This window comes from Caenorhabditis remanei, chromosome V (assembly GCF_010183535.1).
Source record: "Caenorhabditis remanei strain PX506 chromosome V, whole genome shotgun sequence".
Lineage (NCBI taxonomy): Eukaryota > Metazoa > Nematoda > Chromadorea > Rhabditida > Rhabditidae > Caenorhabditis > Caenorhabditis remanei.
The window spans coordinates 17997552-18008910 of NC_071332.1; the positions used below are offsets into that span (position 1 = coordinate 17997552).

The 11359-nt window shown below is 37.7% G+C and overlaps 6 protein-coding genes across 6 annotated transcripts; 3 read left to right on the top strand and 3 right to left on the bottom strand.

Moving 5' to 3' along the window:
* Positions 1 to 1198: 1198 nt before the first annotated feature.
* On the top strand, positions 1199 to 1823 carry GCK72_020936 (uncharacterized protein; the record flags this gene model as incomplete). The annotated part of the gene is made up of 3 exons (XM_053733898.1): positions 1199 to 1261; positions 1407 to 1576; positions 1622 to 1823. The coding sequence occupies 3 exons, from the start codon at positions 1199 to 1201 to the stop codon at positions 1821 to 1823; spliced, it is 435 nt and encodes a 144-aa protein (XP_053582811.1).
* A 547-nt stretch (positions 1824 to 2370) lies between these two features.
* On the top strand, positions 2371 to 2628 carry GCK72_020937 (uncharacterized protein; the record flags this gene model as incomplete). Its single annotated transcript, XM_053733899.1, has 1 exon — positions 2371 to 2628. One exon carries the CDS (start codon positions 2371 to 2373, stop codon positions 2626 to 2628), a length of 258 nt encoding a protein of 85 aa, XP_053582812.1.
* A 471-nt stretch (positions 2629 to 3099) lies between these two features.
* On the bottom strand, positions 3100 to 5854 carry GCK72_020938 (uncharacterized protein; the record flags this gene model as incomplete). Its single annotated transcript, XM_003100553.2, has 5 exons — positions 3100 to 3153; positions 3774 to 4066; positions 4123 to 4323; positions 5280 to 5531; positions 5737 to 5854. 5 exons carry the CDS (start codon positions 5852 to 5854, stop codon positions 3100 to 3102), a joined length of 918 nt encoding a protein of 305 aa, XP_003100601.2.
* A 452-nt stretch (positions 5855 to 6306) lies between these two features.
* GCK72_020939 (uncharacterized protein) lies at positions 6307 to 6677 on the bottom strand (the record flags this gene model as incomplete). The annotated part of the gene is made up of 2 exons (XM_003100500.2): positions 6307 to 6499; positions 6544 to 6677. The coding sequence occupies 2 exons, from the start codon at positions 6675 to 6677 to the stop codon at positions 6307 to 6309; spliced, it is 327 nt and encodes a 108-aa protein (XP_003100548.2).
* A 984-nt stretch (positions 6678 to 7661) lies between these two features.
* Positions 7662 to 8037, top strand: GCK72_020940 (uncharacterized protein; the record flags this gene model as incomplete). Its single annotated transcript, XM_003100563.2, has 2 exons — positions 7662 to 7795; positions 7845 to 8037. 2 exons carry the CDS (start codon positions 7662 to 7664, stop codon positions 8035 to 8037), a joined length of 327 nt encoding a protein of 108 aa, XP_003100611.2.
* Positions 8038 to 8793: 756 nt separating this feature from the next.
* GCK72_020941 (uncharacterized protein) lies at positions 8794 to 10166 on the bottom strand (the record flags this gene model as incomplete). The annotated part of the gene is made up of 3 exons (XM_003100535.2): positions 8794 to 9159; positions 9330 to 9907; positions 9950 to 10166. The coding sequence occupies 3 exons, from the start codon at positions 10164 to 10166 to the stop codon at positions 8794 to 8796; spliced, it is 1161 nt and encodes a 386-aa protein (XP_003100583.2).
* Positions 10167 to 11359: the final 1193 nt, after the last annotated feature.

Genomic DNA, 11359 nt, shown 5'->3' on the forward strand with positions numbered 1-11359 from the left:
TGGATGACTTATACCCCGACAAATCCAGTGGATTCCGGAACTTCCTATACTTTTAATGTTCATGACAGTGCTCACTTCTTCCAACTCAACAAGACTTATGTGAGTTTCAAACTTTCTCTGAAAAATGTTGAAGCCGCGACAAATGGTGTGGACGCAAACGTTATTTCCCACACAAATTTTATTGGTGCAACCTTCTTCAACCAAGTGAAACTTTTTTTTCAACAATGTGATGGTATATGATTCAAATAATTATGACTATAAGAGTTATATGCATACTCTATTCGGAGAAAACGGGGACACAAAAGGAGGATTGTTGACCGCTGCTGGCTGGTGTGATCCTGACGGATCTCAAGATGGGCGAATTCTCAGTTCTACAAAAGAACTGGATGTGTGCGCTCCTGTACTTTTGGAAGTTTTCCAAACAGAAAAACTATTGGTTCCTCATGTGAATATTACATTGACATTCTATCGGAACTCTGACGAATTTTGTCTTGAAGCTGCAAAGGCCACTAAAGCCCAATTGGAAATTTCTGACTTGAAACTTCACATGCGGGCTATCGATGTAGTTTCATCAGCTTCCATAGCTTTGGAAAATCGTCTTAGAACAACACCCGCCTTGTACCCTTTTACTATTTCCAAAGTCAAAATTATTTCAATTCCTGAAGGGCGTCTAGATTTGCCATTCAACACCATTTATCACGATATAATTCCAAGACGCGTTATCATTGGCTTGCTCAACCCGGAAAATTCTGTCACAAAAGATTCTTTAAATTTTGACCACTACCATGTTTCGGAAATTCAACTTGACGCGGGAGGTGTTATGTACCCTCCTCAACCTATCAACTGTGACTTTTCGAACAAAAACTATGCCGAAGCGTTCACCCGAATGTACGAAGAACTTGGTTGTGTTTCAAACAAGTCGTGTCCCAAGATTTCCTACAAAATGTTCCGAACAGGCTATACTTTCTTTGTTTTTAACATTTCTCCAATTGATACTTCAAATGCTTGGGAACTTCAAAAAAGTGGAAGTACACAGCTGAAAATGCGTTTTTCGCAAAAAACACCCAAAGGTGGCCTAAATGCGATAGTTTTGTCACAATTTGATGCATCTTATGAAGTCGATGGGTTCAGAAACGTGGTCGTGACTGGTCCTCGTTAAGTTCATTTCGTTTGTTGTGACACGGTGGGTGGTCGTATCATGCTTCCGGGAACAAATCGGCCAATTGTTATTCCCACCGACTATGTGCCACCAGCTGTTGGGGTAAGTGCAATTTTAAGTATAAGCATATTGAATACGCTTTGCCTCCAGGTCACTTGTTGTGACCCTTTGGCATGCTTTCAATAAGGGGGTGATGTTGTTATGCTGTTTTTGGGGCGGAAAATATACAACTTTTGCAAATTTTCAGTGTGTCGATGTGAACTTGGCAAATCATCTAATGGAAAAGTTTGGACGTCTTGCATTTTCTACTCCCAATCAAACACGTACCATGAATTATCACCTCCTCGACTTGAATATTCTTAAAATGTGGAATGGTTGTAATGGGCTGTCTGTCGATCTTACGTCGGAACTTAGTCTGTAAGTTGAAAATTGCACAATATTCTATAAAAGTAGTATTTTCAGAGACGCTACCCCAAGAAATCATTATTTTGTGAATATGATCATTCCTAAACCACCGGCTAAAAGACGATTTGTGTGTGTTCAACGCTATTTTGAAGAAAAATACGAAATATCTCTAAATCAACCCAATTCTCCACTTTTGCGTGATTCAGTAGGTCGTTTGTATCCGGTTGAAGCAATTTGGATCCGTATCTGTCTTTTCTAACTTTTTCTTTCAATAAACTGTTGTCACAAAATGTCTCTTTCCACTATCCAACTAGAGAAATTTCTAAGCACATGCCGACAAACTAGAGAAAGTTTTGGTGGTGTTTTTCCGAGTGACCACCATCCCATCATTTCAAGGAGACCTTGTTCGTTTATTTGGAATACAGCACCAAGTACCGAAGAAGGTGAACATTGGGTTGCTTTGTGGATTGACGATCGTAATTATGGATATTTCTTCGATAGTAGTGGTTGTGACCCTCAAACCGAGTTTTTGGACTTTTTTACGAAAAATTGTGTCAAATGGACGAAAGTGATTCAGTTTCCGATTCAAGGCCTTCTCTCCAATGTGTGTGGCTATCATTGTATTTATTTTCTACTTAGAAAAACAAGAAAACATGGCAACAAGGGAATCAGAAGTCCATTTTCCAGAAATTTGGCCAAAAATGATGAATTTGTGGTAAAGTGGGTCAAAAACCACCTAAAGTCCTGTGAAAGCAAAATATTCAAGCCCTTCCATTCTCAAAAATTTTCTCCACTGTCATTTTAACATGTTTGACCAGCCAGAAGAGGTGCCCCTTCCACCCGGCTCCCTGGAACCCCAAATTCCAGAACCGGATATTCCCAATCAACAGGCTCCTCAACCTACGGTTATGAACCAAACTCCTATCTACACCCCTCTTCCTCAATATGTTCCTCATCCAAACATGCTACCGCTATTGGAAGATGCCTTCAAAACAATGACTCTTATTGGAACTGTCAAGATTTACAAAGATGCTCATTCCAAATATCATGTTGCTTCCGGATAATGCTTAATTTCTCAAAAATATGTCAAACCTGCTGGTTTTCTACAGTATTCTTCACAATTGTGCACTTTTGGTTTTTTCGACGAGAGATTCATGCCTGTATCACAGCCCACACACATTTATATCCCTGATTTGAATTTCCTTTTTCCAAATAAAATAGTTGTTGAATAGAACTCTTGTTAGCATATTCATTGCGCGACACATATGTGACGTCATCCAAAAAGAAAACAAAAATGCATTAGCGCAATCAAAACAAAAATGAATTGAGTCTATCAGCTGTTCACGTGACAAGATGATAATGTTCACGTGTCAAACTTCCGGAATTTACTTTTCTAATTACTGAAATAATTAATGAAATACTAATTAGCGATAGCGAACTAATTAGTTAAAACAATAATTAATTGATAATTAATTCAAAAATAAACAAAAAACAAACAAGTCGTTGGAGATACAGTCTCCGGCTATTTGCAAAAGTTAGGCCATCAGAATTCGGCCACCTCTTCCAACTTTATCTATCGTAAGATCAGACTTAAAATTATAAAGTACTTGAATATTCAAATTTTAAGCAAAAATGAACAAAAATGAACAAAAATGAACAAAAATGGACAAAAATGGACAAAAATGGCAAATTTGTATAAAATACACAAAAACAGCTGTTTCGACCAAAATAATCAATTACGCGCATAGTTGCGATGGCTCATATTTTCTTCTTGGGTGGTCTTCCCCAGAGATCAAAGTACAAAGCTTCGAGTATTCCCCAGAGATCAAAGTACACAAAATCGATCAGATACCACCCACAATTCTCTGACACTCCTTAGAGAGTTATGGTCATTTTAAGACGAGAGCTCAAAAATCGCACTATTTCGCACAGAAATTTGTCGATTTGAGTGAGAAATTACTTTGTCGATACGTAACTTTTTAGGGAATGTCCGTACAAAAAAGTTGACAACTACAAAAACGGAGTTCTATATTTGATCTATTCGATCCCATTACAATTTACATTGTGGAACAATCAGCATTACCATGACACACTCTCAAATTAGAAATTTTCAACTGAAAAAGGCACAATATGATACCTTTTTGGCCGGTACAGTAAGTCAGGACTCCATGATCCCTCAGTTTTACAAATTCCGAACCTCAACCCTTACCCTCAAATTCGGCATCGCAAATCTCTCCAGCAACGGATTATTCTCTAGATTCAATATCAACTTCTGCCCACCTCCCTCATTATTGACCTTCACCGTATCGAGACTTTCGAAAAATGACAAATTATGAACACCACTGTTCTTGATGTCAATCCCTCCTCTGATGAGTTTTACATTTGAGAAACTGGGCAAGTTTTCTATAATTATGACGTTATCCAGCCGGAATCCTCTTAGTAATTTCGTGCAATTTTTATAGGAGCTTGCGGTGGACTCGGTGATTTCATCGCCTTGGCACCCTAGGAAATTTTTAATTATTACTGACTTCGAAAAGTCCCTCAACCAAAAAACCTACCACAATCTCTCAAATTCCCCTTAACCTTTAAATCCATATACAAAGGCATATAACCGTAATCACAAAGATTTTCAGCATCCAACTGTGGGTTATTCATCACTTGGAAAGTGCACTCAGCACCAGATTCATCGCCGTAATAATACAATCGCCACAGTATTCTAGCGTTGGTTAGGTACTTGTTGTTCTCGATAAAGATTCCATCTAGAATAACTCAGAGTTAACTTCCAAAATTAAATTTCTAATTAGTTTGATTAAAGGAAAACTTTTCAAATTGCAGATTTCAGAAAATTTTAAGAAATGTTTATTATTGATATGCATATGTTAAAAGTCGCTCTAAACGCTAAAAATTCTGTTCTCGAGTCTTAGCGGAAAAGTTTTTGCACGCGGCCGTGTAGTTCTCTCCGACAAGATTTTTGCTCATTTCCTCGTTTTCTCACTTTTTCCAACAAATTTTCGTGAAAAAATAGGAAAAAATAAAAATGACCTGGGGACTAGTTTTCCTAAAATCGGCTTTCTAGGCTTGGAAAACTAGTCCCTCGGAGTAGACTAACCCAAAAACCTGTTTTTAGCCGCTTGAAAACAGCAAAAAACTGCAAAAAGTCGAAAAAATAGTCCGGAGACTAGTTTTCGATTTGGTGGCCTAGAAAACCAAAATTAGTTAAAACTAGTCCGCAACCTATTTTCTCTTGTTTCGTAGCTAAAAATAGCGATTTTCATTTAAAAAAAACCTCAAAAAATCATGAAAACTGTTAAAAATGACCCGGGTACTAGTTTTCCTAATTTTGGTTTCTAGGCCAAGTTTTGAAAAACTAGTCCCTCGGAGTGGAAAAGTCCAAAAAACTGATTTTAGCCGCTTGAAAACAACAAAAATTGATGAAAATACGAAAATTTGTTGAAAAAAGAGAGGAAACGAGAAATTGAGGGAAAAAGTTTGTCCGAGAAGACTACACGGCCGCGCGGAGAAACTCTTCCACGTAGGCTTCTTTTGAGTCAGGAGAACGGAAATTGTGGGGTTTAAAGCAATTTTTAGCATATGGGGGAGGGGAATGAAACGGTTTTAGAATTTTCTATATCGGAATCTACAAAAAAAACATATGAATAAAATATAAAAATTAATCAAAGTAATAATAATCATACATTTATAGAGAAAAACTCACATTTTCCACAATAAAGACTGAAAAAGTCATCTTGCTTATCCACTGTTAAAAAAATGAGATCCGTTAAATTTGTATTCTCAATCCTAATCCCTCCAATCAGTGTCGTCATAGTACTAAACGTCACATTCAACTGCGACACCGTCAAATCAGTCTTCTCATTTATCACCAGAATACCGTATACCGTAACACATTTCGGGAAGAACTTTATAGTTTTCGAGGTGACTTCAGTGTAATTGAACACACATTTGGGGTCTGGAAAGGTTTTTTATGGAAAACCAATAATTATAACAAACCAAAATCATAAGAATCCAGCACATGTTTCAGATCTTCAGTAGTGACAGCGGTACAGTAAGATAAGAGAAAATTCACGAAGTAAAAAAGTAAAAGCATGTGATGTATGATAAAAAAGTTGAGAAAATTCTAGAAGTTGAATGAAAAAGGCGAAGGTGGTTATTACCTCGAAAGTGGTTGTTATGGCAGGAGACAAACAGAATTGGAAAAAAGTAGATCAGAGTTCTAGGAGAGACATTTTCAAAGGTTCTTATAATATCGCAAATAAGAATAGCCCGTAACATAACAAGAGCTGAAGGGAATGCGATTTTTGAAAAGACAAAAGGCTGAAATAAAATATTTTTTAGAAGACGTTAGTGACCTTATTTTGTTGTAAAAAGTCCCTGAAAAAGTTTTATTTGTGTTAAACTTTATTTTCGGTCAAAAACTAATAGTTTTGCTGCAAAAAACCTCAAAACATAACAATAAAGTCGAGTTGGCAAGCAAATTTTTCAAACTAATGTCCTCTAGGCGGAATTTGGAATTCTGCTGAACCCTGATCTGGGAAGACGTAGGTATTCAAAGTCTCCGGCACTTTGGTAGATATTCAAAGTTTCCGGCACTTTGGTCTGACAGGACATCCGGATTCCGGACTAAAAGAAAATAAAAATTGCAAGTTAATTTTTATTTGAATGTTTTAGCTGAACGCATGTATGTATTAAATATACCAAACTGCACAAGAAAAAAGTTAATCAACTTATTCATCCAACTTGTTTATCTCCTCCTTAGTCAGCTCCTCAAAATCTTTCTGTGCAGGTGGTTGTGGACATGTCTCATTACAAACATAATCCGGATGACAGAATCCACAAGTTCTCTCACAATAATGACGACGTTGCGCGCAGGTCCAATTGCAGTTCGTACAGAATCCGTTGCGTGCCCAGTTTTGGCAGCTGAAACATGATTGGGTTGGGAGGCATTCAGATAAAGGTCTTACTTGGTTCCAATATCCTTACAGTCATCGGCTAGTTGATTTGGAGAGTTTTGGAGAATTCTGACAAATGGGTGTTGTGGTTTGGATTGGATAGTGGTAATGGTGATAGCCAAGAGAGCGAGAATGAACAATTTCATGTTTAGTCAGTGAGTTGACTGGAATTAGGGGTAATCGGATCACTTTTATACTCAACTATTGTAGAGGAGGTCACTTGATGAAGTACGACACGACGGAAGGAAAAGTTTCCTGATAAGGAATATAGTTTCAGCGGAAATTAGAAGTTACGTAACTCTCTTTGTATTAGTGCAGATAATATTGTTTCCAAGCTGTTATCAGTAGAAGTGTTTGTAGTGTGAAAAACCAAAAATCACGAAAGAGTTAGGGGCTTGAAACATGACCGCCCACGGTTCCGGTTGACCTGGAAAAAGGGGAAAGGAAGGAAATGAAAAAATATAATGATAATGACTATGGTATGGTGTGTGTTACAGACTTAGTCGGATGAAAAACTGACTTCATGATCTTCCTTAGAATTCCATGTGTCTCAAATCTGTAATAATTACAGTAGTAACGACTCATGACTCTTTTGTATAAAACTTTTATAAGACAAGTTCTTGAATATGATACAGAAGTAAGTAGCCAGTACAGAAAATGCGATATCCGGTAAATTGAATCTCTACAAAACTCGCTCAACTCTCTCTGACGCATATATTATATTGGTAATGTTCTATTTTTCGAGGATATTGAGATCGTATCTTCCCACTTTGCTTTCGGCTGATTCCAAAACTATATCATAGTTTCCATTATCTTTTTTAATTTTCTTCCTCTCCCCCATTACAGGTCAACCGGAAACGTGGGCGGTGATGTTTCAAGTCACTAACTCTTTCGTGGTTTTTGGTTTTTCATACTACAAACACCTACTGATAACAGACTGGAGACACAATATTATTTGCACTCCCTGAAACAATAAGAGTTTTGTAATTTCTAATTTCCGTTGAAACCTTTTTTCCTTATCAGGAAACGTTTTCTTCCGCCGTGTCGTACTTCATCAAGTGACCTCCCATACAAAATTTGAGTATAAAAGTAACTTTCTTGCCCTATTCCAGTCAAGTCACTGACTAAACATGAAACTTTTAATTCTTGCTCTCTTGGCTATCACCATTGCCACAACCCAAGCCAAACCACCACACCCTTTTGCCAGAATTCTCGAAAACTCTCCAAATCAACTAGCCGATGACTGTAAGGATATTGGAACTAAGTAAGTCTAGATTACGGATCCCCTTTCCCCCAACCCAATCATATTTCAGCTGCCAAAATTGGGCACGCAATGGATTCTGCACGAACTGCAATTGGACTTGCGCGCAACGTCGTCATTATTGCGAAAGAACTTGTGGATTCTGTCATCCGGATTATGTTTGTAATGAGACATGTCCACAACCACCTGCACAGAAAGTGTTTGAGGAGCTGACTAAGGAGGAGATGAAGATGTTGGATCAATAAGTTGTTTACTTTTGTTTATTTTTCTTGTACAGTTTGGTATTTTTTATTTGGTAAAAGTTAACTTGAACCTTTTATTTTCAGATCAGACCAAATATTTATAAAAAAGAAAATTTTTTCGACGTACAAACATACATGTGTTCAGAAGGACATACGGACAGACACACACACGGATGGGCTAAGCGGCAAAAATAGTTCACTATGCATCGAAATTTAGTATAAGGGAGGAAGGGGAGAGCGAACACTATGGGGGAGGAAATTCTTTTTTTTCTAAAAAAAAAGATTGAGGGCCGAAGTTTTGTAAAAATTCGATAGTTGGGGAAAATTAATAACAGATGGATCAAGTTTGAGACTCTGTTACGTTGCTATTCTAAATTCAATTTTTCAAATTTTTATATCAACCGATAGACCTTGTCTTGACCACATTTTTAAGGTATTTAATTTTTTTCTGCGACCCCTCTGTGGGTTACTGTACCTACACAAAGTTAGCGACTTCTGTACCAAAAAATCAGTCCTTCAAGTTAAACTTCTGTCGACACAAGCCATAAAAATCATGTTTTCTAATTATCATCAAGGCTTGATGCTTTATATACAAATAGTGTTATCAGTCGAGACACATTATGATGGTCAAAAAATCAACTACGTGAAAAATTAGAATCACCATCAGTTTTTGATGACATATTTTGGTTTATTGGTTTCAATTGGTTCAATTCTTCTGAAATTAATGATTCATTTAATTTTCAATTTTTTTATGAATACTCAATCCCGCTGAATAAACTTCGACAATCCCATTCGAGAGTTTCCGAAATCATAAATTTGACAATATCTTCGGATAAACGCGTCTCCAAGAATCCAATCGGCCTCTGGCGCCAAACCAGTATCCACAAAGATCGCAAGTACACATTTATCATTTCCTAATCCGATGTCGAGCACATATTCCGCAGATGTGATATGATACTCGTTTCCTCCGATATGCAGTTTGATGTCCGGGTGGGAGGCGGCGGTGGAGCATGGGACATAATATAACTCATAGTTCCAATCATACTTGGCTTTGGTTGCTTTGATGACTTGAGGCATAAATTTGTCAGGGATACCAGTCCATCCTGATCCTGACGCGGAGATTGCCTGGAATTCAAAACAGATATTTTTGGATTTAAAATCCGTTTTACTCAAATTTGTCAAATTTCAGCCCAGGACAAGATTTTTGAAAAAAACCCTAAAAAACCCTGAAAACCCCCTATGAAAAATTTCGTTCAAAAACTTCTGAATTTCAAAGCCCGGTCTCGTTTACTCACTTTTCCTGACCGCTTATGAGTAAAAATGCCAATCGAAGCGCTGTCCACAGTGAATCCCCAAACTCCGGGCTCCGCTAGTGGCAGGTATTGAATATTCTTGTCACAAGCCACGTTATCAAATCCTCCAAACGTGATTGCACCAGCTGATCCCATCCCGTCATTCCTCTGCATCCAAATCGAGAACATCGGCTGGTCAAGTTGTGGCAATAAGGCTTGCATCGGGTTCCCAACACCTGTTAATTCCTCTTTTGGAGCCCATCCAAGTCCAAAAACTCCATCGATCGGCTGCTGGGTAAAAACGTCTGGGAGTACTGTAGCCCGAATGAAATCTTGGTTGCTAAGACTGAATCCAGAAAACGAGACCTTCTCTTTTCCAAGTAATCCATAGATCTCAGACTGTGAATAATAGAATAAAAAGTTCTTGTTGGCATCCACAAACGTAGAGGATGTCTCATTATTATATGCACTTTTCATGGTATGATTCAACGTGTATTCATGGCAATTCTGACTGTCACAGTGGGAATCCAGCACCCAAATTACGGAGGAACCAGTGTCAAGAGATACGGTGAAGTGTTGCGCTGAAACTTATCGAGTTTTAAAATTGTTCAAAAATATGTCACCTGGAGTCCCCAGCGCAATATCCGCCACATAAAACTCATCCATTGTATCCACCAAATTCTGTCGAACTGCACTGTTTCGTTGCATTAAGTATTCCGAATAGCGTCCTTCCCTAACCATCTTCTCTTTCAACGATCCAGATGATCTCAGTGGAACTGAGAACTTGACTGCCGAGGCAAGCCCCAGAAGAGCAAAAAAGACAATCAGACACTTCGGCATGAGAGTAGTGATAGCGAAACGGGAATTAAGTCGGCAGGTTTTATAGGAAAATTTTATAGGCAAATTTGTTCAATAGTTCACGTAGAGACGGGGTGGAGCAGAATGATAATGAAATCATAAAATGGTTTTGCTGACAATTTTTGTCCATTGTCCTTGAACTTTTCCGGGTTTTCAGCATTGATCGCAACTAATTCGTTATGCTTTTGGGCGTTACGCGGAAAAGATTTATGAAACGGGTATTTATAATTTGTCAGCATGGGTTTTGTATAAAAGAACCCTTATTTTTTTCATTCAATTATGGTTGAAGGAGGACTGAAGGCATATTTTTTGTTGCAGATTCCAATATTTCAGTAAATTTTCAAGAAACTTTCATTATTGACGCATTTATAATGTTTTGTGTTTACCGCGAAAAAATAGAAAAAACAAGAAAATAATTAAGAAAAAGTTTTGTCCGAGAGTACTACACGGCTGTGCGGAAAAACTCTTCCATCTAGGCACTTGTTGAGTCATGAGAACTGGAATTGCAGCGTTTAGGTCCTTTTTTTTAGCATGTGCGTCAATGATAAAGGTTTCTTAGAATTTTCTGAAATATTGAAATCTGCAAGCGCTCCACCAAGATCATATTCATTAATTAAAATCTTAAAGAAAACATTTAATTTTAAAAATCCATTATGACCGTTGTCAAGAAAATTAAACACCCGATAAAACTCTAAAAACCAATTAAAAACACACTAACAACAAAAGAAATTAGAATCTGAAGCGCTCCAGAACTCTTGGTAGTTGTCTGAACGCCTGGTGTTGTAGGCGTTACGGTAGTTGGAACATCTGACAGGGATCCCTCTGAAAATAAGAAAACAATGTGATATAAGGATTAAGTCATCTCCAAACTCACGATGCACAAAATACTGCACATAAAACTCCCCGTTTCGAGTTCCTCTCGATGTGATTTGGAAGGTCTGACCGATGAAAGGAGTGCTCCAAGAGAACAGTTGATCTACGGACTGGACAGTGTACGAGTGATGGGAATCTTTACTAATAATATTCAACAGATTCCGTCTGTCCGTTTATGTGTTGCAAGCCATAACTCCCTCTGTAGTGGACCGATTTCTATGAAACCTAGACAGATTGATTGGAAATTTCCCTTAGATGATGCCCGAACTTTTCTTTTTTCGAAAAAGTTGATTTTGACGTCT